This window comes from Antrostomus carolinensis, unplaced genomic scaffold (assembly GCF_000700745.2).
Source record: "Antrostomus carolinensis isolate BGI_N321 unplaced genomic scaffold, ASM70074v2 scaffold3412, whole genome shotgun sequence".
Classification (NCBI taxonomy): Eukaryota; Metazoa; Chordata; class Aves; order Caprimulgiformes; family Caprimulgidae; genus Antrostomus; species Antrostomus carolinensis.
The window spans coordinates 21,204-46,099 of NW_010300058.1; the positions used below are offsets into that span (position 1 = coordinate 21,204).

General features: G+C 41.0%; 1 protein-coding gene across 1 annotated transcript in view; it reads left to right on the plus strand.

Annotated features, from left to right (window-relative positions):
• Window positions 1-24,896, plus strand: part of FAM20C (FAM20C golgi associated secretory pathway kinase) — a gene marked incomplete at its 5' end in the record, with an annotated part of 55,819 nt that overhangs the window by 19,568 nt on the left and 11,355 nt on the right. The window contains 2 exons of the mRNA XM_010162984.1: window positions 22,631-22,723; window positions 24,293-24,408. Of these exons, the coding sequence (XP_010161286.1) occupies window positions 22,631-22,723; window positions 24,293-24,408 (209 nt within the window). The remainder of the gene's footprint in view (window positions 1-22,630; window positions 22,724-24,292; window positions 24,409-24,896) is intronic.

Here is a 24,896-nt window from a genome sequence, read left to right on the forward strand (position 1 = left end):
GTCTTGGTTTTGTCTGGTATTTCACAGCAGAGATGATACCCCCCACATTCTGCCCCTGGTTCCTGCTACTCCATCAATGAAGACAAGATAGTTTCTGAGATGCTTTCAGCCTGAGCTCCCCATTTTGTTGGGGACAGCCAGCACCCGGCACTGTCCTGTGTCCTCCAGAGACTCACCTTGAAGGCAACAGCACAGCAATTTTTTTTAACTACCTCTGCTAGGTTGTTTCCTATGAGAGGCTGGCTCTTGCCAGAAGTGAATCCTGAGATAAAAGGATTAAAACATCCTCTTCGAGCCTTCACAGAAATTGTCACAAGGGCTTTATTTAAAACATAACTCCAGGGAAGGCCTTAATGCTTATCGCCCCAAGGGGCAGCTTTTCTCACACAGGCATGCATTGCATTATAATTGATACATCATTAATTAACTATTATTAATTAACCCCATAATCTGAAGGGATGGGGGGAGGAATTCCTTGCAGGCCTGGATCCCGTCATTTCTTTGAACACGAGTCCCCTGTTCTGCTGCACTCCCAAACCCATCTGTCTTTGGGACCAAAGAAGCTCATAAAGACAGCAAGACTAATGAACAACCTTTTATAGCCCCCCTTCAACCGCCTTCATTTCCTGACAGCCGCAGTTCAAACATGATTTGCAGGAGCAAGACTATTTGTATCTATTACTCTGAGTTTAGAGGAAAAGTGAAAAAAAAGATAATTTGTTTTTTGCTTTTAAGCCTCCCCTTGTTCCCTGCTGTGTAGGATGTGATGCTGTGAAGGATGCAGGGTCCGCCTGTAATATAATGCTGTCTCTGCGTGCGGATGGGCACATACCTCCTTTTTGCTACAAAAGCCCAAAGTTAGGACAGAAAACCATTCTTGCCTTTCCGTTTTAGCTCCAGCATGATGACCTCCCTGCTGCACTCCATAGCCCAAGCCATGCTAAAGTGCCAAGCTGCACCCCGAACAGCAGCAGAAGGGACAAAATCTTCCTGTGCTGACTTCAGCTGGGCTTTGCTGATGTTCTTGAAGACTTTATTTTGCTCTGATCATTTTGAGCCAGCCCATATCTTCTGCCAGTTCTGCCTGGTGGCCTCTAACAATCTCATATGTCAGGCAGCAGCATGATTATAGCTTTATTTAACTTACTTTGTCTGTATTTGCCTTTCAAGGAGCAACAATGCAGCAATTCTGTAGATTAAATGTGGCTTAAGAAAAGAAATTGTCCTGTTTATCCACAAACACCAGATTCTTGGGGTGATGCCAATCTCGATAAGACATCAGTGATGCTGATAAGCCAATAGTCATAATCACTGATCAGTGTTTTGCTGATGTTTTGGCAGGGGTTTGTGTCCAATACTGTTGACCCTATGCTTTTCCTATTATGTGCTGCATTTTTTGGCAGGAGAAAGACCTTCTCAGGGATCAGAATGGTACCTATATTGCAGGAGATGCCTAAAACCCATTATGTTTGGCATGGCTTGTTCCTTTTGTTCAGTGTCGTATATCAGGGTTCATCCCTCCCATGCAATTTCAGGCACAGCAGTATTAATCCTACCATTTTGCATCTTTGCAATTGAGAACGGCCTCGTGTTGCTGACATCTGAATTACATTTTTAACAACAATTTCCTTTGTTATATAAAATGAAGCCAAAACAAACACTGGTATTGGAGGCTCACTTTCTGGTTTAAATAACACAGACCTTTAAATGGATGAGGGCTATGAATCATTTTTTGTAGATACTGGTTGTGGGTTGTTTACTTGCTTGTTTGTGAAGGGTTTTGTTCTTTTTTTTTTTTTTTCCCTGGCAATGTAAGTCTATCACTCTCGATGTAGTAAGACAGTTTGGAAAAGCTCCCTGGTCCCTCTTATCTAACTGTACTGTTAGTAGATTATTGGATTCTCTCTTCTCTCTTTTCCCCTAAAAATTCACTCACTAAAAGGGTGAAATTGCAGTATATTGAATTGCCTGATATTGCACCAATTCTTTATTGCGATATCTTCTATATTTTAATAGCTACAGGCCTTGAAACTATTTTGGTATTACCCAAGACATTTAATATCTGTGAACTTAGGGAAGGTATTTTCTGGCACTCAGCAATGTCTCCAAAGCCCGAAAGAATTACACTCAACAGCCCTACATTTCAAAGCCTGACATCACAGCGAGCAACGAATACGAATCCATCAACAGGAGCAGGATTTTAATTGCTTTTGAATGACTCTATAGAAATCTAAAATTGCTTTGTAGGATGAAAATAAAAATCCCCACTTTTATCTGTGAAGAGGTTTTAATTTGGGTGAATAAAAATAAGTGGCTGCTATAATAATACAAGATTTTTTCCCTCTGACTGTGTAGCTGTTCCTTCAGCCTCTGCCTGCTGGGATTTTATCCTTGAGCAGTGAGACATCGGAGTTCATCAGATATTATACGTGGCAATTGGCAAACCAGGAGAGGCTCTTTGGTGGCTGGAAGATTTGTGCTTCTGTTCTGTTAGCTGTTAAAAAATGAGACCACCTGCATTCTTTTGCAATGTGACCTTCTCTAGCTGGTCATATACTGTGTTTTCTCTGTGATCTGATCTGATTTTGAGGGTAATCAAAAGGCCAACAGTGCTTTAAAACCCAATAATACTCTTGCTTTACAATTTTCTTTTCTTTTTTTCTCTTTTTTTTAAATGAAAGGAATGAAAACCTCTGCAAACATTTCTACATCTGGCTTAGCTTCTGGTTAAATACATCCTCAGGGAGTGCTGGAAAATAATACTTCTGTTTAGAAGAGAAGTAAATGAGTCATCTTTTCCAAACTAGTTTTCAAGGAAAGGGATATCACAAGTTGTTTGTATTTTCCTGTTTAATAGATCTGGTGAATACTTGAAAATACCTTTCCCTGGCATTTCAAGTGGGTCCCTTCCCTGTCCCAGCCCTCTGTCCTGTGTGGGGTCAAATACTGTGTTTGTCCCTTGGACTGGTGCAGGGATGGAGCTAGGCATCCTCCTTACGTGAAGGGTGGAGGAGAACAGCGTGTCTCCTACCCTGGGCAGGTTTGCAGGAGGAACAGGAGGCTTTTTCCCCCCTCCTTCATTCCCTGGAGATGCTGTGAGAGGGGTCACATCGATCTTCAGGGGTCTGGGGCTATATGGTCTCTGCGGATGCAGTGGAAGGACTCTCCTGGGTTTCAGAGGGAACCAGATCTGACTTCTCATCTTATCTCAGCATTTCTGTTTGTGAATCAGCTGGAGGAATCCCCTTCCCCTGACCTGAAATATTCAGGATGCTTGAGGGAGAAATCACAAAAAAATTAGAAATTCAAGGGCCCCCAAAGTGGGGACCACAGTGGAGATGGGGAGCCTGTCCCATCTCCTCCCTCTCTGTGTGGCTTCCCACCAGACAAACCCTTTCTGAAACCCTGAACAAGCCTCAGCCCAGGCCAGGGCAGGAGAAAGGTGCTGATCCCCCATCTCCACCCAAACCCACATCACCAATGTAGCTAAACCTTTCCAAAGGCTCTCAAGGACATTAGCAGGCATCTCTCAAGTGGAGCCATAATAGCATCTAATACTGGTAAGCAATAACATTTCCTCACCCAGGTTTTAAAATTATTGTTGACCTTTTTTAGGGAGGAGAAAAAAGGCAATCAAGTATTTGATATTTTAGTTAGCATTAAACTTAAAAAAAGGTGATTGGTGGCAGCAGTTGAAGTTCTGAATTGATATTTTTCATCTCATTAGAAGCATTTTGATACTAACGTGTATTAAAGTGCAGAAAACCTTCCTAGTGAGGGCTTTAAAATATTTTTAATTATTTTCAGAAATAAACCTATTTTTGAAGGACAATTATTTTATCCTTTCTTGCATAACTACACATTTTCAAATACATTTTACAATTATTATTTTTAAATTGTTTTTCTTCAAATTGACCATAACAAACCAGACAAATCTCTTCAGGATTAATTTTCCACCTAGCTGAAAAAATTAGCTATTGCTTTCTCCCTCCCACCTCAAAGCCGTGCTAGAATGGTTACCTGGATACCCCGCCTGTAAAGGATGTATGTGCTGAAGCAGTTTAAATAGCCTGATTTGTCATCTAACTGCAGACATCATTAGCAAAGCATTATTTGGCTGCAACATTGTAGGCTGAACATGGATAACTCCTCTGTGTTGAGGAGAGATTTAATTTAACCACCTTGTGACTAATATCTCCACTGTGGAGCTGCAAGTCTAGTGTGAGGAATACGAGCTGTATCTGGGTGGGAAATGATTTTCCCATGGTGTATGGCTGTTGGAAATGTATTCTGCATCAAAATGAAAAGAGGCTCTTCCAAATATGCTGTTTCAGAAGCTACTGATTTGTTTATTTTGGGGCAAGGAGATAATTTTAATATGATGGGGAAGAGAGAAGGGAAGGAAACGCAAGCCTGGCTTTTGCTTTTTTCCCTGTGACTTTTCTCCTTGTTGCAGTCCCCATTTCAGTTTATTCCTCTGGTTATCACCTCTCTTTTTAAAATGGCAGTTCCATCAGGATGGAGGGACCCTTATAAGCAGGTTTTTAAAAACAAGCTGGTGAAATTACAATGATGACTTTAATTTTACTGCATATGACAGCATGTAAAGCAGAAAACAGTGGCCTCTTCTGAGAAATCCTGCATGTCAGAAGGTAGAAATAGTAATTTTCCTGGAATCTGACTAATGCGTATGGCCAGGGAGGTAGTCTGTGCATAACAATAAGGAATACATGAAAACAAATCTGAGCTTCAAAAAGAGGATTTTGTTAGCTCTCAGATCACTATTTAGTTCTGGACTGAACCTAACGTACTGTTTTAAGGCTTTAACCAAAATCAGGTTATTTATTGATGATTCCAGTATGATTTGGAAAACTCAGCTGGGGGTCAGGATATTTGTCTGGTAGGTTCAATAAACCTGCATCCTCCCATCTAAGCTAATTCTGCAGCTACAGCTGAATTGCAGGAGCACCACAATTGTGTAGCTGCCAATTACATATTCGTGAACATCCTTCTTGGCAAATCAACTCCCCAATCATGTTCAGGAATCGTAGTCTTAAATGAAGCACAGTTGCAAAATATTCTGCTGATCTATGGTGCAAGTCCTTTTCCTTTAGTCATAATTGATGTTACAAAATATTTTATGGCTTCTGTCATTAGTATTCCCAATTGACTCAATATACAATTTTATTTCATGCTGTAAAAATGCTAGAAATTTTCTACCGATTAGCAGCAACAGTAGGGCATGTTTCTGGATTTTGCAAGATGGGATATTTTTGGGTGGGTAAGGACTCCTTTGTCTTTGAATTAAAATGTGTCTAGACACTTTTTTTTTTTGTTACAAATCTAGCAAAATGAAGATACTTTTGAGACAGTAATTAAATTCTTTCAGTGACATACAGTCTGCTATGCACAAGGCTTCAGTATAATGAATATATTTAATTCCAGGAAATCTACAGTATTTTCCTTGCCATTTGTAGGACTCAGCATATAAATAATGCAGACCATGCTGTGCTGCTTTTCAGTTCATCCCAGGAAATTATGCCATTAAAAACGCCACGGTTCTTTCAGGCACATACAGACACAGCAGGTAAAGAGAATATTCATGTGATGAACGGTGACAGAAGCCACATCAGCTAATACATAACCCTGCAAAACACACCTCAGACAGTGAAATTGTTTGCAGTAATTATAGCGTGGAATGAGACTGTTGTTTAACTTAACATCATGGTAGTCAAACTGTGATCTATCAAAGTGGGCTCTGAATTTGTAACCCAGGGTTAGGACTTAGGGGTGCAAAATAAGATGAAGTGAAATGAAGAGCTCTGGAGCCTCCCCTGCCACTCCAAACATGCACAATCGATAACCATAACAAAAATGAAACTTCATTGAAGCAGTTTTGAAAATAAGAGGTCCCCTCACAGGCTTTTTTCTTCGAGAGCACATATTGCCATTTGAAATCTGCAATTCAGATGTTAGAATGTCTCCTCTGCAAAAATAGCAGTCACTCTTGTAGTGTTCAGACAGCAAAGATCAGCTGGTGTATGAAAGCACAGTTGTATCCCTTTGCTCAGTAAGGTTGGAGTGTTTTGTGTGTTTAAGAAGGAAAATTTACCATCTACTGTTTGTAGGCTTTACTAATACATAAGCAGAGCTTTAGTATATGTTGCAAATGGAAATCAAGTACATGATGTGCCTGGGAGGAGTTTATCTAACTATTTATGGGCCGATCACATTTTGAGCTAGAACTTGGTTATTTTTAGTTAAATAGTGTTACAGTAATATTTGCATTCCTAAAGAATCAAGAAAATTCTCCTGCAATTCACAGACCTTTCTTGCAGGGTTTCATTTCAAACCTTGATGTCCCCATACTCAGTGTCCCTCGGGGAGAAGCTGAATCCCTAATGCCATGGGGCTGCCCGTCTAATTGCAGATCAATGTATTGCAGCATATTGAGAGAGACAGACTTTAAACTCCCACAAAGCAGCTTTGTGTGTCTTTGTGTTTTTCCTTCTTCCCTCCCAGCTGTGTGCAGAGCACTTGAGTGGGTTTTGCCAACTTGGAGCCACCTGCTCTGGTTTGGAAGTGGAGTGTGTCTGCTCTCTGGCAACCCAGGTTAGGTTTTCCCATCCCTCAAAAGTGGTATCCAGGTGGAGTGCACGTGTTTGCCCAGAGATTTTGGAAGAGATTAGTTTTCAGAGTTGGGAGTTAGGTGTAACTGCTACAAAAGGACTTTGTACTGGAGTGAATTCTGCTGAGCATGAGGCTCATTTGTGAAAAGTTTTTGCCGGATCTCTCAGAATAGTTCAAAATCTCACTGTCTCTGAAAAAAAGCCTCAATCTGCTTTGTCGTCTTTATTTTTGTGATAAAAATCAACAATTTCAGGCAGTTGCTCTTTGATATGCCTTTAGAAAGAGGTTCCAATAACTTTAAAGATGCAGATGTAAAACATAGCTACAGCACATCATTAGCATGAGTGACTATTCCTTATTTCTAATAAAAAAGGAATAGAAAACCATTAAAGCTCATTAAATAATAAGGCAGAAGCATATCATTTAATATGGTCATCTATTTGGAAATGCACACTCTGCATAAATAATCAGACTTATCAGCAGGGAATCTGCAGCCGTCTAACAAGTGAGTTGTTTTGCAATTGCCATCTGACCTGTAGATAAGTGAAAACAATGTCTTCATTAAACTTACAAAACTGAATATTAATCATTAGCAAAACCAGCACTGCAAGATGCAAGGGAAGTCTTGCTATGTCCCCGGGAGCTGTGTGCATGTACCTAATGGCAGGATTTAACTACTAAGGTCATATCAAAAATAGATCTGCTATCTGGCCGCAGTGCTTACTGGCCTGCTACAGAGGCAATCGGATTTAGGATGTAGTTTAAGACTTATAGTATGTTGGAGGAGGAAAAGGTGTATCTAGAAATATGTCCTAAAAGACTTGACTTCACAGGTGGTGTCCAATAAAGAGTCTTTAGTGGGGATGAACTGGGTTTTTAGTGGGGATAAATGTTGTACTGAAAGCACTTTCTTGGAGACTGACTCGCTCCATCACTCCCCCACTGTTTCCAGCAAGCTATGAAGCAATCTGTACTAGTGCAGAGCTTTTGGAAAGTGTGTTTTCCAGCCTTGCCTGAGACTGCTTTAGTCTAGTTTAGTTTCTACAGGTTTCTCCAGTGCCTTTCAACAGCACTGAGCTGAGAGAGTAATATCTGCCATGTATGGTTTGTTTTCTTTTCTTCTTACTCTCTCCTCAAAGTGTAAAAGATTAAGAACAATTGAGTGTTTAATTTTTATAGGACTTTACTGAAGGGTTTTTTTAGATTTTCAATGTTTGCAGTGCTCTGTTGTCTGCTCCCTGTTAGTGGAGGTAGACCAGAGCTGGGTGGTGGGAGCAGGAGGTGGCAATGCCCCGAGATTCCCAAGACAGTTCATCTCACAGTCTTAGATTGCACAGTAGTTATGTAGGTGAAATCGTTCGTTCAAAGAATGTGATTAATGTGATGGTATGGCACCAGTGTATGCAATGCTGGAAATCAGAGGGTGAAGCTAATATTTTAAAAGATGTAACTAAAAAGATCTATGTATGTGTAGAAAATGGAATGACAAATTTAATCCTGCTTTGCACCTTTGGGTCATTTTGCAGGTTTTCTTGGAGGCGAGCCATGAACCCACTTTATTTTGTTTCCTTTGCTTTCCCCTTCTACCTGTTTGAACCAATAAGCCGATTCAGTCAGAAAGTAGTCTGACTGTCTGTAACTAATCCCGTAATACTTTCTTGACATTCATATTACTGTTGAGCATTTCTGTCAATACAATCATTGCCTGTGAGCTGCATGGAAAACAGAGCCCAGGGGGGGGAAAAAAATAAAATAGCAGCTTGCTAAGAAGGAAACTCGAGGGACCTGTAATCAAACACAAGAAGATGGCTTATGTATTCTTTTTTTCCAAGGCCTTAGTCCTGAAAGTGTCAGACACACAGTGTGCTTTGGACAGAGTTGAAATTCCAGTATTAATTTAAGACCCTTCTACTCCTATTCTTGCAGTATCCATCTTAATATTAGCAAGAGCTGTGGAAGATGTCATGGATGTATTTAAACTAAACACTAAAAGCAAAGGTTAGATCTTCTGTCCCCCACATCCAGGCATGGACAAGAACAGGGTGTTTCCTGTCACAGATGGCTCATTTAGTTTTTCACTTTAATCTGCATCTGCTCCACGCTCCACTGAAGTCAATGGGAGGCTTTTCCCATGACTTCACTGGCCTTTCAATTTGAGTATGGGCAGGTCAGGTCCCAGTTTATGAACTGGTTCTGTCCTTCCTCATCCAGTTCACCTTGAACTCAGTGGGAGACCTTTCATTGAGTAGAAGGAAAGTTGGATCAGACCCCGAGAAAAACAGTAAGTGCTGAAGGAATGAGATGATGAAGTTCAAAGATTAAATCATGTGATTGCTTTGCTCAGCCATGTATTTATCGTCACAGTTCCTATTAAAAGGTAAGAAAACTGAAATACAAGTGTCCTTGGCTTTAGGGAAAACATTGTCCCTTCTTTGAAACCAGAGTCCCACAATACTCCTGTGGGCAGTGCACACACATAACTATCGCACTGTACAGTAGATAAGCTTCATATATTGTAGACATTTAAACACAGTTAAAAATTCAAGGAGAGATAGCCAGACATGCACTGTTAGAGAAAAGCAGCTGCATGTCATAAATCAGCTCCATAAAAAAAAAATGTTGGCAACAATGTCATTTCACTAAGGGTTTTACTGCACATCCTTTGCAGATTTTTCCTCCCTTCTCTTGTCCTCTGCTCTTGTCTCTTTTTTCTTGGGCTGTTTTTTCTAAGCTCTGCTTTTATCACCAACCTTCACATACTTTATTGTAATCTCCCCTTATCTTACCAAGCAAACCTCAACACAGGTAAGCTTTTCAGTTTAAATTAGCCAAAACTAATTTCTAAGTCTTGTGAAGGGGAACACACCTGTTTCACATTGAACACTAACTCAGCTGAGTCTCACTGGTGAAAAGTGTTCCCCTCTGTCATCCTGTACACACACACACACACACATACACACACATTTACCCTTCTTTATCCTCACTCCAGGTTTGAGTGGATGCGTTTTTGTGATCCACCAAGCGTAAATATTTCTCTGCACCTCCAGCGTGGGAGTTCACCAAACACGTTGCACTTGATGGGAAATATTTATATAAACCAGCAATTGCTCTGAGCAGCCAAGCCAGCGAGAGTCTTTCTTCCCTTGTAGGGCCACGCAGCAGTTCCCCTAACATCCTGCTGCTCTTTATTCTTCCATACAGGATATTTTTCAGAGGTTTCAATAGGTCTTTTTTTACTTCAGAAGAGCAAGTTAGGCCAAGACTGAGTCTTTTTGAAATTCTGCATCTGCTGTCCTTGTAGGTGATGCTCCTCAAAACCTCCACCTCCATTTTTTTGCTAAAATGCTGTTTCTTTAACTGGGATTAAAGAAGGAGGGGAATAATGCTCTGGGGAGAGCAGGTGCTGGGCTTGCTTCCTTCACCCCGCTGCAGCCCCCAGAGCAGAGCCCATGTGGAGGCCGGGAGGTTAAAATAGTCCTTCACAGTGGAGATGCAGAAGAGGGAGGAGATGCTGATACAGATTGATTTTCCCCTGGGAGAAGCACAGTGACTCCCTGTGGGCTGCAGGGCATTAACCGACTCTTTATCCAGGTGGTTGCAAGCTAAAAGGACCTTGATGTGTAATTTCCAATGTAACTTGCGTCTCATGGTGCCCTTAATATAAAGCGCAGATTAGTGATGGGGCCTTCCAGCCTGGAAGAGGAGAAGTTTAGAGAGAAAGTAGTTTGTTATAGTTTTATAAGGTAACACAATTGATCTGTGAAATGGCTACAAAAAGGGTTTCCCAACCCAGTACATGCTTACTCGTGTAATAAATGAACAACCAAGGTTGCGAAATATACAGTTAGTTAATTCAAATTTAGTCATGGAGTGAAACATTTGGGTTTTACTAAGTCGGTCAGTGGATTCTTTCTTCTTGAAAAGTTTGAACATTCTCTGACCAAGGCTGGGAAACCCTGGTCCCAAGTACTCGAGAGGTTTAGGATCACTCTGGAGTATTTGCACTTGTAAATCACCCCCCAGCCACCGGTCAGAAAGTGCTTGAGAAATGCTCAAAATGGCAAAGTGGTGAGGTCAGCACATTCCCAAACATGTAACGCTTTGCAGACGGGAATAACCCAGGTGGGACACGTGTCTGTCTGGGAAAATCAGCCTCAGAGATGTGTGGATCAGCCCCTGGTTTTTGCAGCAGGACAGGGCTAGTGCCCATGCACACCCGGGGAATGGCAAGCAACAAAGTGCTGTCCTGTATTCCTTATTTAGGCAAAATTCTGGCTGGGAAGAAAACATATTAAAAAAATTGAAGTTTCCCCATGAATTGAAAAACCAGCTTAGAGCAAAGAATGAGTTAGACACCCTTCACAGAGACTGTGTTTGCTGACAGGAGGAGTAGTAATAAGACAGGAGTAAAAATAAAATAAATAAATAAAGAGCAAGGTTGCATAGTTTGCTTTATTAAGGCAATGAAATACCACACCGTATCAAAGCAATTCCCATTTCTTTTGTAACCACAAAGTAATCTGAAACAGGCAATTACATCTTCTTTCCAGCTCAGAGAGGCACATCACCCTTTGCCACACATTAAGGAATGTTAATAGCAGCGGTAAGGCGAGTTCAGGGGTGCAAGTGCTTTATGGGGAAATCACACCTCTGAGGAATTAGAAACACTCAGCCCTGGGGAGTGATTGTCTGGCAGTAACCACATGCCTGCTGTCCTCAGTGGCACAACTGTGGAAGATTCTCAGGATTTGGGATTGAAACAAGTGTGAAAAGCAAAATTTGCAGCATTTCTCCTGGGAAATATCCCCCTCTGACCAGCAGAAAGACTGGGCACCAGAACATCCTCTGGACCCCTGTGCGGGACACTGGTGTGTAGAGGCTTGAGCTGAGCCGTCCACTGGCACTCAGAAGATCTGGGGTTTACAGGAGGAAATTGCACAAGATGCTTCACTGTTTTGATCCCGTTTCTTATTTTGTACTGGATGTGAGAACAGCATCCAGACTTTGTGATCCATAGCTGGTAAAAGCAGCTCGCTGTACAAATGAGAATTTAACGCTCTTTTTTTATGTATTGGTCTACACACACACACACCATGTAGGCTCTGCCCTATTAATAATTTTGACGGTAATTATTTATCTGCAAAATCTTGGCTACTTAACTCAATGCAATTCTGTATCCAGTAGCTCTTGAATGGTAAACTGTAAATAAAAAGCCAAAAGTGTTTGGCTTCTCTGTGGGTAGTAGGTGGGAAGGGAGGAGGGAGCATGCCATAAATTAGCATGGTTACTCTTTTGGGGTCCTTGGGAAAGTGGAGCTCCCCTATATAAATGCAGATATATAGGTCACCTGTGACACAAACCAGTGAAATTTCAAAGGATTTTTCACTTTCATAGCTTGAGCCTGAGCATCCTTTTATTTATTCTTTGAAGCCAAGATAAAATTGCAGCCTCATTTTCTGACTAATAGAGAGGTATGATTGTATTAGGTTTTATCCCTATTATACAATCTTAAGAACTGCAAACATTTCATTTGAGAGAGTGAGAGGAGAAATTCAAACTCTGAACTACAAACGGAAAGAGGGAGCCTGTACCAAATGGGCTGAATACAGAGTACAAAGACTGTGATGCTTCTAGTTGTCAATATTCAGTCCAAGCAACTTCTTCCACTTGGGCTGGGAGGAAAATGTCGGGTCTGTATTGGTCACACATACTGCTTGTGGCCCTTCAGCCCATTCCTGTCCCTGGCACAGCTTAAATGGCGTTTCTGGAACACAAGAGCTCGTAAAAGTTGTCTGAGCCTTTCTAGATCTAATTGTATTTCCCTGTGTGGGGCAGGAGACACATTGAAAGTCAGGATTTGAGTCTTTTTTCTGTTTAGTCTGGCAATATCAGTAAGAAAAGCAATTTTAAAAAGTTGCAGTGCTTTTGCATGGTGCAGTTATTTGGGTACACAGAGTTTTGGGCACACCTAGAACCTGCAGACCTCAGTGTCAACCTGAAAGGTGACATCTGGGATCTACCAAAGCCCATGGCCAAACTGACTTGTACTTTTAGCGGAATGACAGATTTTTTTTCCCAAAGTAGTTTTTGTCATGGGTGGAAGAAGAAGAAAAAACAACTGTGAGTCTGGAAGCAGACGGGTGAGCGGCCAGAGCTGCTGCGGGGATCTGGCGCTTATCACCGGCTTGTTCTTGCAAAGCACGGAGCACAAAAGAGCTCCAAGGAAGTATTAAGTCTATGCTTGACTGTCAAGGACACGCATAGTTCACTGGCTATATGTGTGCCCAAAGTTAAGCATGTGCTTAATGAGGCTAGAGCGCTTCGCTTAGGGCAGAGCTGAATCCTTAATAGCTCAATGTTTTGCAACTTTTGCTGAAAAACGGGGCTAATATTTTCCTGCTTCCTGGGAGATTTTGAGGACAAGCTTACTAGCATTCATGGTTCTTGTAATGATGGGAAGGAAACGCATGAATAACAAGGAAGAAATTATGTATCAATACCTCAGATTCTCAGTAATTACTTTTTCCATTTTGAACTGGAACCTATTGTGAACCCTGGAATTTCTATGGCACATACATCACGTACAGCAAAAAGAAAAAACTCAACAAGCTGAAAGAAATTTGAGCTCTGCTATGCTTCTAATATGTTTAATGTTATTGTTCCGTTAAATCCCTACCCTTAATGACCCCAGACATATTGAATAACATTCTCAGGGCTAAAGAAATGCTTCAGACTTCTAATTTTACACATATTTTTCCTCCCGCGCTCTCAGAGCTCTATGAATGTTATGTATTGAAACTGTAGAAAATATTCTGCGGTCTTTTTCCTGAAGAAAGGCTGAAAGTACCTGGGCTCACACTGAGCTCTGTTTGCACTGCCTGTTTTTCAAAAATGGTTTTTGCAGCTGTGTCATTTTTCACGTTTGCAATTTATGGCCAGCAGACAATGTACAACAGAGCCTCAAAGGGATAAGTCAAGGGGAAAAATGACAGATATCATGGGCTTGGCATGGCAAAAATGCTTACACCACTTGCTAAGTGCACAAAGGAATCCAAACCATACAGAAAACATTGATAGTGATATTGTTTATTAATGAAGACACCTTAAAGAAAGGCACAAAATATCATTTTAGCACCTCATTAATGATGTCTCCTGCTTATTTAATTGCTATGAGGCTTTTTTCTCCCTGCTGTGGCAACAGCATTGACCATATTAAGGTTGGCGCTGGGAACTCTTTTGTTGTGCTGTCAAGTACCTCTTAATCTTTCAATTCTGTATGTCAAGTCAGGTTTCTATCTCAAATATGAATCAAAGCTTATTTCTGGTTTAAGAATTTTATCTGCAAAGGAAATTAGTGACAAGAGCTTCCCAAAGCTTGCCTTTCTTTTTGTGCTGTGACTGATTTGTTTTTCTGTACAAACCTCACTTTTTCTGGGTGGTAGAAAAAAATTTCTAACCAACAGGGATCGCCACTTAGCCACCGTGGCATCAAGGTTCATCTATTCTCCATCCCACATCCCCTCTTCTCACCAGCTTCCCAAAAGAGGGGGACAAAGATGAATTTGCAGCAAGTTGCACACATTTGCACACCTGCAATTTCTGCATGTGTGTGCCACCTCCTGTGCAATCAGCATACCCATATGGATTATATACCTCCTGCTGAGCTCCCTGCACAGAGGGTAGGCTTCTTTAAATCAAGGCATGAAGACCTGACCTTCTGATTTTGGAAATATACACTTCACACTTCAATCCTCACCACTGGCCAAAAAGCAGCCGTGCATGTCATTACTTACAACAGAAGCAGCCCTGTACCCAGCTTACAAAAGTGGTCATGAAAAGCATCTTTATTTCACTTACCCCAGCATTCAGTGATGTTGCTTTTTGGTAACAACCAAGATCAGACTCTACCCCATAATGTTGGAAAAACTCCTTTCACCTCAAGCATTTTAAACTTGCATGCTTTCTAACACTGTGCCTACCTCTTAAATATTATAAAGAATGATCCTACTTGTCCAGTGACATCATGTCCAGTGCCACAGCAGGCGGTATTGGATATTGATGTATGTGTTGGATTATACATTAAGTGCACCTGTGTACAACCATCTAGAGTTTGGTAGCACTGGAGCTCATCCCTCTGGTTTTGTATGGCTTACCTGATTTGTAATAGCATTTCATTTTGCCTTCTTTTCAGCCATCTTCTAAATAATAATAATAATAATAATAATAATAATAATAATAATAATAAAATAAGAGTCAACCTGAACAACCTGTGAATCTGAGATCTGACCAGGCTGAGAGTGCAGCCCCTGGCACAGGACCCCTCTCTTTAGCCCCATTCCCTGGGAGCAGGGAGGGGACCGCTGGCTGTCGCACCGAAAAGCACGGTTGGGGAAGACATCCTGACAAATGTGCTTACGTTAATAGTTTTTTTTCCATGTGCTTTTCCCATGATGACAGGCAGCTACTTACTAGGCAGAGCTGGAAGTAATATTCTGAATTGCTGAAGGAAATTTTCACAGTTGATCAAACTCTTATGTGTTTTGTGCTGATCAAAGATTCTCTTCATGTCTTATGTATCTGAAAGCGCAAAAGAATGAATGAAAAAAAGAGCTATTCTTCTGTTCTGGTAGACAGTGAAATGAAGATTGGTGAGATTATGCCTTGACTTTACTGTCAGTGCAATGTCAGTGAAGGCAACGGTATAGGGAGGGTACATTTTGAGTTATTAATTCCTAATCCAGATCACTAGAAGGAATAGAAAAGCCCCAAAGAGGAAAAAGTCCAGTTTTATTATTATTTTTATATTTTAATGGAGAATAAAATTAATCTTTCATATTCTTGTATCATACTAGTTAGCCTGATTATTCATCCCTTCATATCCTATCTGCTTGTGTAGTCAGGAGTGGTAGCTCATGTTTTGCTCAGGTGAAAATCTGTATATATGTATTTATGCGTGTGTGTGGTATATATATTTGTGTGTATATATAGCTACATCTTGTGCATAGGATGGCAGGAACCTTTCACTGGTCCTGCTCTGAGTGAGGGACTGGTTTTGCACAACCTTTTCACAAACACCCTGATCTAGGTAGAGGAACCAGAAGTTGCTTCATTGTCTTCTAGAAACAGTGCTGGTTTAAAGGGGAAAGCCTGAAGTAGGCTTTCAAGGCTTTGGGTTGGTTGGGTTTTTAATGAATGAAAAATAAATTATTTGTACTTAGTAAGGAGGGGACCTCTGAGTTGAGGAATCTTGCAGTCTAAAGGCATTAAGGCTTAATTCCCAGGTCTTGGCTTGAAGATGCTCTTTTCAGGAATGGGAGCCGGTTGTTCTGGCACGTCTGTCATATTTATTCCTTCCTCGGAAAGGCACTGTGATCAGCTCTCACTGTGATGGTTTTGCTTTGATCACGGTGCAAGGAGGAAAAGTGAGACTGGAAATTAGCTGAAGAGTTAAGGCCAACACATGAGATCAAGGCGGAGAGGGCTGGAGCCATGGGATTGTGAAAGGACGTTTTGAAGATCACATTATAGCGACGTCTGTCAAGAATGGTTTGGGTTTAGCTAATCTCACCCTGGGGCCAGGGGATGGGTTAGGTGACCTCCTGAGCCTTTTTCTCTTTGATTCCACAACTGGAAATGGAAAGAAAACCCACCTTAATACACTGCTTCCCTGTGGATTTTGCCACGTTCTTTCCCCCTACTATCCTCCTGTGCCAGGTAACAAGATATTTATATATACAAATGCTCTTTTGGAAGCTTATTGTCATTCGCTGAATCAGAAGTTTATGATGTATATGAGCTAACTGGTCCTTGAGCATGTGCTGTTGTCAGGCTGTCTTTGTCTGCTCAGGAGAAGAGCACTGCAGGGCTGGCATGCAATAGCATGATCTTGGTATTTATCCTTTTGGCAGTTTGCTAATTATTCCTATTGCTATCACATCCCTGTGCGAGTTTCTGTCTTTCTGACACAGTAAATATTCTCTCATTTTTTCTAGCTGCAGAACTGGTAGTTAAATGGGAGAAGCCTGAATGTCCTGCAGAGGCCCATATTGTCATTTGGATGATAGTGATGAAATGGGCCAAACATCCTTTCTGTACCACTTAAATTGCATGTCTTTGTATTGTTGGATTAGCTGCTCATTTTGTGGACTGTATTCTGCTCTTGTAAACAGCTCGTATCGTTCCTGGGAGTGCTCTTTGTAGCAGAACACTTTGATAAAGCCAAAGCCATCAGCTGCCAAGACTCCATAAGGAGTCAGAAATAGACACCAGATATTTTTGCTACTGTAGATGTAGCTACATTAGCAATATCATTTATCTTCCTAAGGACTTACTAAGCCACTAAAATGTATTATAAAATTAAGTGGTACTTTTTCCACCTGTTGTAACTGGTGCCAAACATATAGAAAGCCCTCCCTGATGATACAACTCTACATGCAAAGTCTGAGTACCCTCCTAAGAGCCGCAGCTGCCTCAGAGACATAGTTTTTTTTTTTCCACGGGCTGCCTCCTTCACTTAGAATAATAAGCTGTAGATTATCTCAGGGCACTCTGGATCCCACTGCTGCACAATCCAATTTGACATAAGTGTTGCTGGAGTAGGGGAGAAAATCTTGCAAGCAGACACCGGACTTTCAGTCTGAGTTTTCCACTAGGACAAAGAAGTTCATAGGTGAGGGCTGGGGAGATTTCATGCCTGTCTGTGTTGGAAGAAAGGCTCTCCAGACTTAATGGGGCATCGGTTGCTTGCTGGAGCAAGGGCTGCCTACAAAGCCCCACCATGATGCTTCCACATGCAAGAAGTCCCCAAGTCCCTCCCAGGCCACAAAGTAACTGAAACAGCAGCGGACTGTGGAGTGGCAGGCTTTTAGTCTTGGATTAACTATGTTTTATCATTTAGGTAACACTATGTATGAACTGTTAAGCCTGCAACTCGGCTCCGGGACAGGTCTTTAAACACCTTAAATACTCCATGGGAAGAGAGGAAAATTGCTTTCCAAAGGAGAAGAATAGCGACCTATAGCTGTGGGTAGACCCAGATAATCTCCCATTACCTGTTCTGATAGCCAAATTACTCTCTTATCAATGTTAGTTGTGTCCTTTCCAATACAATTACCATGCTGCATTGGCCTGTTACCTCTCTTGGGGATTTTGCTGCTGATGAATTTTTGGGTCAGGGTCTCCATCTGCAAAATGGTCTAATCCCAGCAAACCCACTCCCTGCTGTGGCAAAGCTCATTGTTGTGATCCATAATCATCCCTAATAATCCCTGTGGTCGGTTCTCCTGATTACATGTCAGAATAAGATTGCAACCTATTTAAAAGGAGCTGTTTTCAAATCAGCAGCACGTCCTTTGATTAGTTAAGGTACGCGGGTTTGACACAAAAGGTGTCTCTGAAATGTCTCTGGACTGCGGCACAGGAAGACAGCATGTGTCTGTCAGGATAACACTCGACTCAGATTGGGCTGTTTGCCCTATTTTCTAGCTTTTTGGCTGCTGTACAGATAATAGGACCCCTCCAGAGCGGAGGAAGTCTGGCATGGAGGCAGGATTCTTTCGAGTAATACATGGCCCTGGTGGGTATTAATCCTGGTAATTTAGGCAGGTGTATGCGAATAATCCTGGGAACTAAATATAGATTTCCATGTTAAAGGTTTAGTTTCTATAGTGGTGTTTTCTGAAATGCCAGAGTCTGCAGAGCCCGCAGTCTCACTGTGGTGATGAGGTTCATGAATGTCAGAAAAAAAAACAAAACAAGAAATTATTAAAGCTGGGTTTTGGGGATCAAGTAATTGGCAAAAAAATGTTTACAGAAACATTTAAGAAAAACTTGAGGCTTTGCAATTATTTCTGCATGCAAATCTCTATGTTGGTTTATGCAAATACTACTGAATACCAAAACAGGTCCCAGCCATAGCTGGGATGGAGCTGACTCCCCAGATTTATTCCTGACTCTCTTCGTATATCAGAGGAGCTCTAATTCTTCTATTTGGAAGCATGATCTGCTTTTCTAGCCACAAGATCAGATCACAGTTGCATTTCATCTTGTGTCAACACAAATGTGTCCCTGTCCTGTTTAAAATTGTTCTCTACTTCCCATGTTTTCTCCAAGCTGTGCCAGGGTTGGGAAATTTTCCTGGGCTTTGACTTCCCCTTAGTTCTTATTTCTCCTCTACTAGTGTTACCACGCCGATTTGTCTTTTCCTCATGCTGTAATTGGTCTGGTGCCACTGTGTAATTTTTAACTGTGTGCAGTATCAACAGACCTCCATCTGTCTCTCCTCCGGAGCTTCCCAGCCTGCCATTATAAATACCTGCCAAATCCTTCTCCAAAAAGAGGATCACCAGATTCCAACTGTTTGCAAAATAAGAGCCACTGCCAGAAATGCTCTCCCACCGCCTGCAACCTGTGCAGAACCTGTCCCCTGCACGTTGTGAGATGTTACTGCTGGCACTGAGGAGCTCTGACCATTGCTTTAATTTAACGTCCCTCAGAAGCGTACCCTTCTCCGGAAGGTTCAGCGTATTGGTCTATTTACTCAAATATCTCATTATGTGTCTCATTTTATTAGAAAATAACCTTCAATGGCCATCAGGTAATAAAACCAAAATAACTTGAGGCTTGGGGTTTTTTTCCCCTTTAAAATGCAATTTTGATTTAAAACGTGCTGTGGGATGGATCGGTTCCAGTGTTGTTTTATAAGATACTTTACTTGACCTGGAAGGGACACAGAGTGCATACCCCTTTCCCAGCCTGTCACTTAGAGACTGAGGGCCAGTTACCGTGATCTAAAGCCAGAGTCACTGATAGGACTTGCTGACCATACATCCATGTTGCTGAGAGCAGACTTTGAACTTCCACCTCTCTATACATACACGTCAGAATAGATCATTAGAAGAATTAGCACCAGACCAGGCAATGCATTGATTAGATTGTGCACACTAAAAAAAATAGCAACTTTTTTTAACGTGGATAAAATAAAATAATGTATAAATACATTTGGATAAAGTAAAACATACAGATTATAATGTAGGTGCCCTTTTAACAGCATTAAAGCCATTCTCCTAACAGTCCATTGATTCAAAGCTGTGTTAGGCTCATGTGGCTTTTTAAATTCAGTTGTGTACCTTAGGCTATGATCATCACACGTCTTGGCGTTTGCTGATGGTACAGCAGCTTACTGTGGCTGAGGAATTACTAACAAATCTCTAGGTGCTGCTGCAGACATCAAATTAACAGTAAATGTATGTTTGAATAAAACTCTTGCCAGCTAAAGTGAGATCCAAGGAACAAGGTTCCTGTTCTATTTATGGGATATTGGAATAAGTCAGCAGAAAGGATTTTTCAAGGTGATTTCAGGAGAGGGTTTCACGTTTGGATCTTCTACATCTTAGTTCTGTAGAGCTTTGCAAAAGAACATATGGAATGTAAAGCAGCTCTGGGGTTTGATAGATCTTCCTTCCAGTCTACATTCAGAATAACTGGGCATTTCCAAGAGACAGAAAACTGGGTACCATACTTGTTTGACATGGGCATGGACCATGGGGAATGTTGCTGGAAAGTGTTTTTCTGTAGGTAAGTTGAGGGAAGCACCTGAAGCACAGAAGAAACTTGGGAAACTTATTTCATTATGTATAGTCATGTTCAAAAAGTACCGATATTTCCATTGTGTAGATTGCACTGTGGGTTTGGTGTCCATTTTTGAAGGTTTTAGGACAGTCAAGTTCATGATTTTCTAGGAGGGTGCGCTACTTAATAATACATTATGACAGGAGAGAAATATGTACAAACAAGTCTAAGCCTGCAGGACAGCTATACTTACTCTCAAATGAATAATATCCCCAGCCATTGCCGAGGGTGGCAGGGAGCAAATAGAAAAGTGAAATTAGATAGACCGGACTATCCCGGCGGTGATGTGCTGACTGCCTGGCGTGTTGAGCAAGCAGCGCAAAGGAGCTGGGCTGAGGGTATAGCTGTGTCTGCAAGATTGAAATCTAGTCCTTATTTAAGTCTGATTTGCTGGAGCAAGATTGTCTTGTAAAGGAACAGCCATGATTTGTTTTAAGTCTTTGGGACATAAAAAGCAGATGGCATTGATTAGCTAATTAGTAATATTTTCTGCAGCTTATCAGCTGTGCTGGTATGTGTAACGTTTGCAGAAGCTTGGGATGAATCTTTCTCTTTTTGATTTGTTGAAGAAATTGGCTGTTTTAAAATCTGAAAGGGAGGGAAAGTTATGAGTAATTTTCTGCCCAACAGAAATAGGTTAATCTTTTCCTTTGCATTTATATTCAGGGCTCATTTCTTCATTTTTGAGGGGAATATGTGCAATGAGGTTGTAGCTCTCCTAGGTCTTGTCTTGATTGCATGGTGTATGGTGTGACTTGCCATAGGTTTCTGGCTCTCCTGAATTCCTCTTTGTGGACACGCTCCTTCTCCTTTTGCATTGACTATGGAAACAAAGCAAAATATTATTTTTCATTTTGTGCCAGGTTCGCTTTTAGTTTGTCTCCTTGTGAACCCTTGGCAGCCACTGCAGCACCCTAGGAGAACGTCTGCCAGGTGTTGGCCACCTCAGTGACTACTGCTTTGAGAGTGGTCAGTGCTGTTTTGGCCAGAGCATCACTGGGGTGTTGGAGGCCCCTCTGACCTCGAGTTATATTGGACACAAGTCAAGTATCTTAATGTTTTCTCTCTGTGGCAATTGTTCATCATTTAGAGTGAGATAGAGTACCTTGCCAAGATATTTATATAAAGAAGAATGTCTGAGAAAGGATATCAGACTTTCAAGCCCTGCTGGTTGCATAGCAAAGTCTTCATATGGACAAAAAATGTGAGACTTACCCAATTTTTCCAGCAATGTGGATACAGGAGGGCTTGTGGGTAGATACCAGTCCTAGTAGTCATGGTGGTGGGTGGACACAGCTTCAGGTTCCCAAGGAGCCCCATAATTAGAATGTACTGCAAATTCTCTGGAGGTATGAGCTCTGTACCAGCACCACCCCAAAGCCTTTAATGTGACAAGGTCACAGTGCAGAAGCTGTACTTTGATTGCCAGTGTGTGGCATGAGTGATGCACGAGCTGTCAGCTGGCCACCTGTGACAGTGGGCAATGAGAGAGAGCTTTGTTTTCCTCTTCTGGGGAACTGTCCTCCCTTGCAGATGCTCTGCAGAACAGCTTTGCAAGTGCTTATCTCCAATTTAAGACTTCAAATAGGGCATGATGCAGGTTGAGGTGGGGCCCAGACATCATACTGGTCAAATGGCTGAGCTGTGCTCCCTTCAAAAGCTGTCAGGACTGGAAATTGCCTGAAGTGAGACAGAGATTTGCTCCTCTGTTATACAGAGCTTTCTATTTTCCATGGAGTTCAGCGTTGAAGCTTTAGCCTTTCTATTTCCATCGGAGTGACATTTTTTATTGGTTCTTAAACTGAAGAAACAACAGATTCTGCATCCTCTCTGGATGTCTTGTTAATGTTCTTTGAAACATGACATGTCGAGGCCATCAAACTAAAATCATTCCATTTCTGAAATGAGAAAAACATGTCACTTTTGGCTGTAAGTAATACAAAGGGAGAGTCATGTTTTAGATAGGAGCTGCGTGCTGCCAAATATGAAAGGAAAATGTTATTACTTTTGGAAATTTCATAATTACAGTTAATGATGATTTAATGAAATGACATTGTCTTCACCGCTATCACTAATGAAATGTTTGAGAGTGATAAAACAGATCTTGTTAAATAGAGCGAGAGTCTTGAGTGGAATAGCTTTGTGACAGCCGCCTGCATGCACAAGTCCTGAATTCCTATTTTTTGTTACAGTAGTTTAAAAAAGAAGATAAAATGAAAGCTACATGGCAAATAATGCACACATGAAGTATTTAAAGGCTTTCCAGTAAGCAAACAATACTGAACTCCTGAATAACACGCTGATGACTGAGTAGTGCTCCTTAGAAATGCTAACCCTTCATTAAAACCCTTTCCTTGTTTTTTCTTTGCAGACAAACCAGAGAACAAGAAACCCCGCCGGACTTTTTTTATTTCTCAGACTATGAAAGACATAATGCAGAAATAGCAGCATTTCATTTGGACAGGCAAGTAAAATGGATTTGCATTAAAAGAAAAGTGGAAATATTGTGCAGATAAGTTTCTGCACTTGGCCAGCCTTGTAACTGAATTAATTTTAAAGAAGGGGAAAATGGAACAAAGGTGGGTAAACCCCATGAATAAATGAAATGGCAGATGATGAAAGGGTAGATTAATAATTAGGAAATGTTACTTCCTCTGGGAATGAGAAACCTTGCAATAAGTAATTCTCAAAAAGAAAGTGAAATTATGTTGAAGAGAAGCTGAGAAATGAATTTCCCTTGGGATCTTGAAGTGCATTTGGAGAGGACCTGTCTTCTGGGGAATGTGTTGCATAAGTGTGATGGGAGTCTGGCTCACCCCAATTAGCTCCAGGGCATGCAAATCCGAGCGAGACATGGGGAATAGTGTCAACCTGCCCAGATTAGGAGTGGGACCTAATAATTAGTGATGAATTATTAACAGTAGGGCTAGAAACTGTGCCATTTAACAGGCTAAGTTAGAAGAGAAACATCTTTCACACCCTGAAGTGTCAACAAGCATCCTTTCAAAAGCTTGAAGCTTTGGGGCCACAAATTATTTGGGGGTACATTTAGTACTGCTGCCTTCTAGGTTGAGGGTTAGGATAAAGGAACTCATCAGCAGGTGGCACAGGGTAGATTAACCATTAAGAGCCATCCTGGTCATATACTTCAAGGATCTTGTAGATTTTATTGTTATTGACCTTGGTGTTGATCCTTTCTGCTTTATATTTTGTATTGCCATTTTAAGCAGATGGTGCTGTAGGAAAAAATATTCATGGAGTTCCTACAAGCTATGTTAAATATCCACACACTAAGCAGAAAAAGCAGTTGCTACCCAATGTAGAATGTCTTACCAGCAGACAGTGGACATAAAAATCCCACCGATGGGAAGGCTTTGTATGAGGATTTTGCTCTTTTGCTGTATCTAATAGCAGTGCTTCATAGGGAGTTTTTAATGATCTACTAAGGTGGGGGAGTTTTGGGGTAGAGAAAGGCTCTTCACCCAGCCTTTGCCTGTGGGAAAATTTTTAGTCTCAGGGAGATTTTTTTAGGTTTCTATAAGGGTATTAAAACAGAGAGGAGCAGAAGGAAATAAATCAAATAAATTCTAAGACTGTCAGAAAAAAAAATACTATTAGATGGTGTTCATGGAAAAAAGAGGCTGAAATCCCATTCCTCAAGTCACTTAAAAAGTTGTTGAGCAAAATGCATGTTATAACAATCCTGAAGTAGCACAAAGTCCAAAATAAGTTTCTACTGTCTCTTATTTCTGGAATTCTATGTATCTTCATTTTTTCATGGAACAATGTGTCCCCGTACTCTTCTGTATTTGCATCTGCTCCTTACAACGTAGGCAAGTCAGAGCTGATCATATTCAGGACATATTTTGTAATATATTATACAAAGGATTATCCAGTTTAAAGTTGATGGACATTTTACTCCTTAAAGACCACAGATAAATGTGCCTTCAGAGTGTAATGAACCTTCCTAAAATCTATCATTATCATTATATTTTAATCCTTTACATAAACTCTCTCTTTCTTTCTCTTCCAGGATCCTGGATTTCCGTCGCGTGCCACCAGTTGCAGGTAGACTGGTTAACATGACGAGAGAAATACGAGATGTTACTCGTGACAAGAAACTGTGGAGAACATTTTTCATCTCACCAGGTAGTCTTGGAAATAACACTATATTCTTTCTATCCCGCCGAAAACGTACTTAGAGGAACGATGTGTAGATTGCTTAATTGCTCAGACATTTCTAATAGAACTGTCTTCTAGACCTTTGAATAAAAATAAATGTGGAGACATAGCCTACAAAGAAGACTTTATTGTTTTGAATTGAGTGCCTTTTCCCCTTGACAAATTATCCGCAGAGACAGTCTTTTATGTTCAGAAAAGCAATGTATTCAACAAATGTTTTATGTAGAGCAATTTCTAAAGCAATTTCCTGTGTTGTTCTCAGTTTACCCAAAACCTTATTACTTAGTCCATTAGTTATTTAGACTTTTTTTGCTACTGCAATGTGATCCATCACTTCTATTGGTCAGATGCATTTATTTCTTGGTTTTGACTGAAGGACCAAAACCTAATTTTCTCGGAGTCATGTACTTCAGTTTTTATTACAACAGGAGTTTGAAAAAAAATCAAGCAAATAG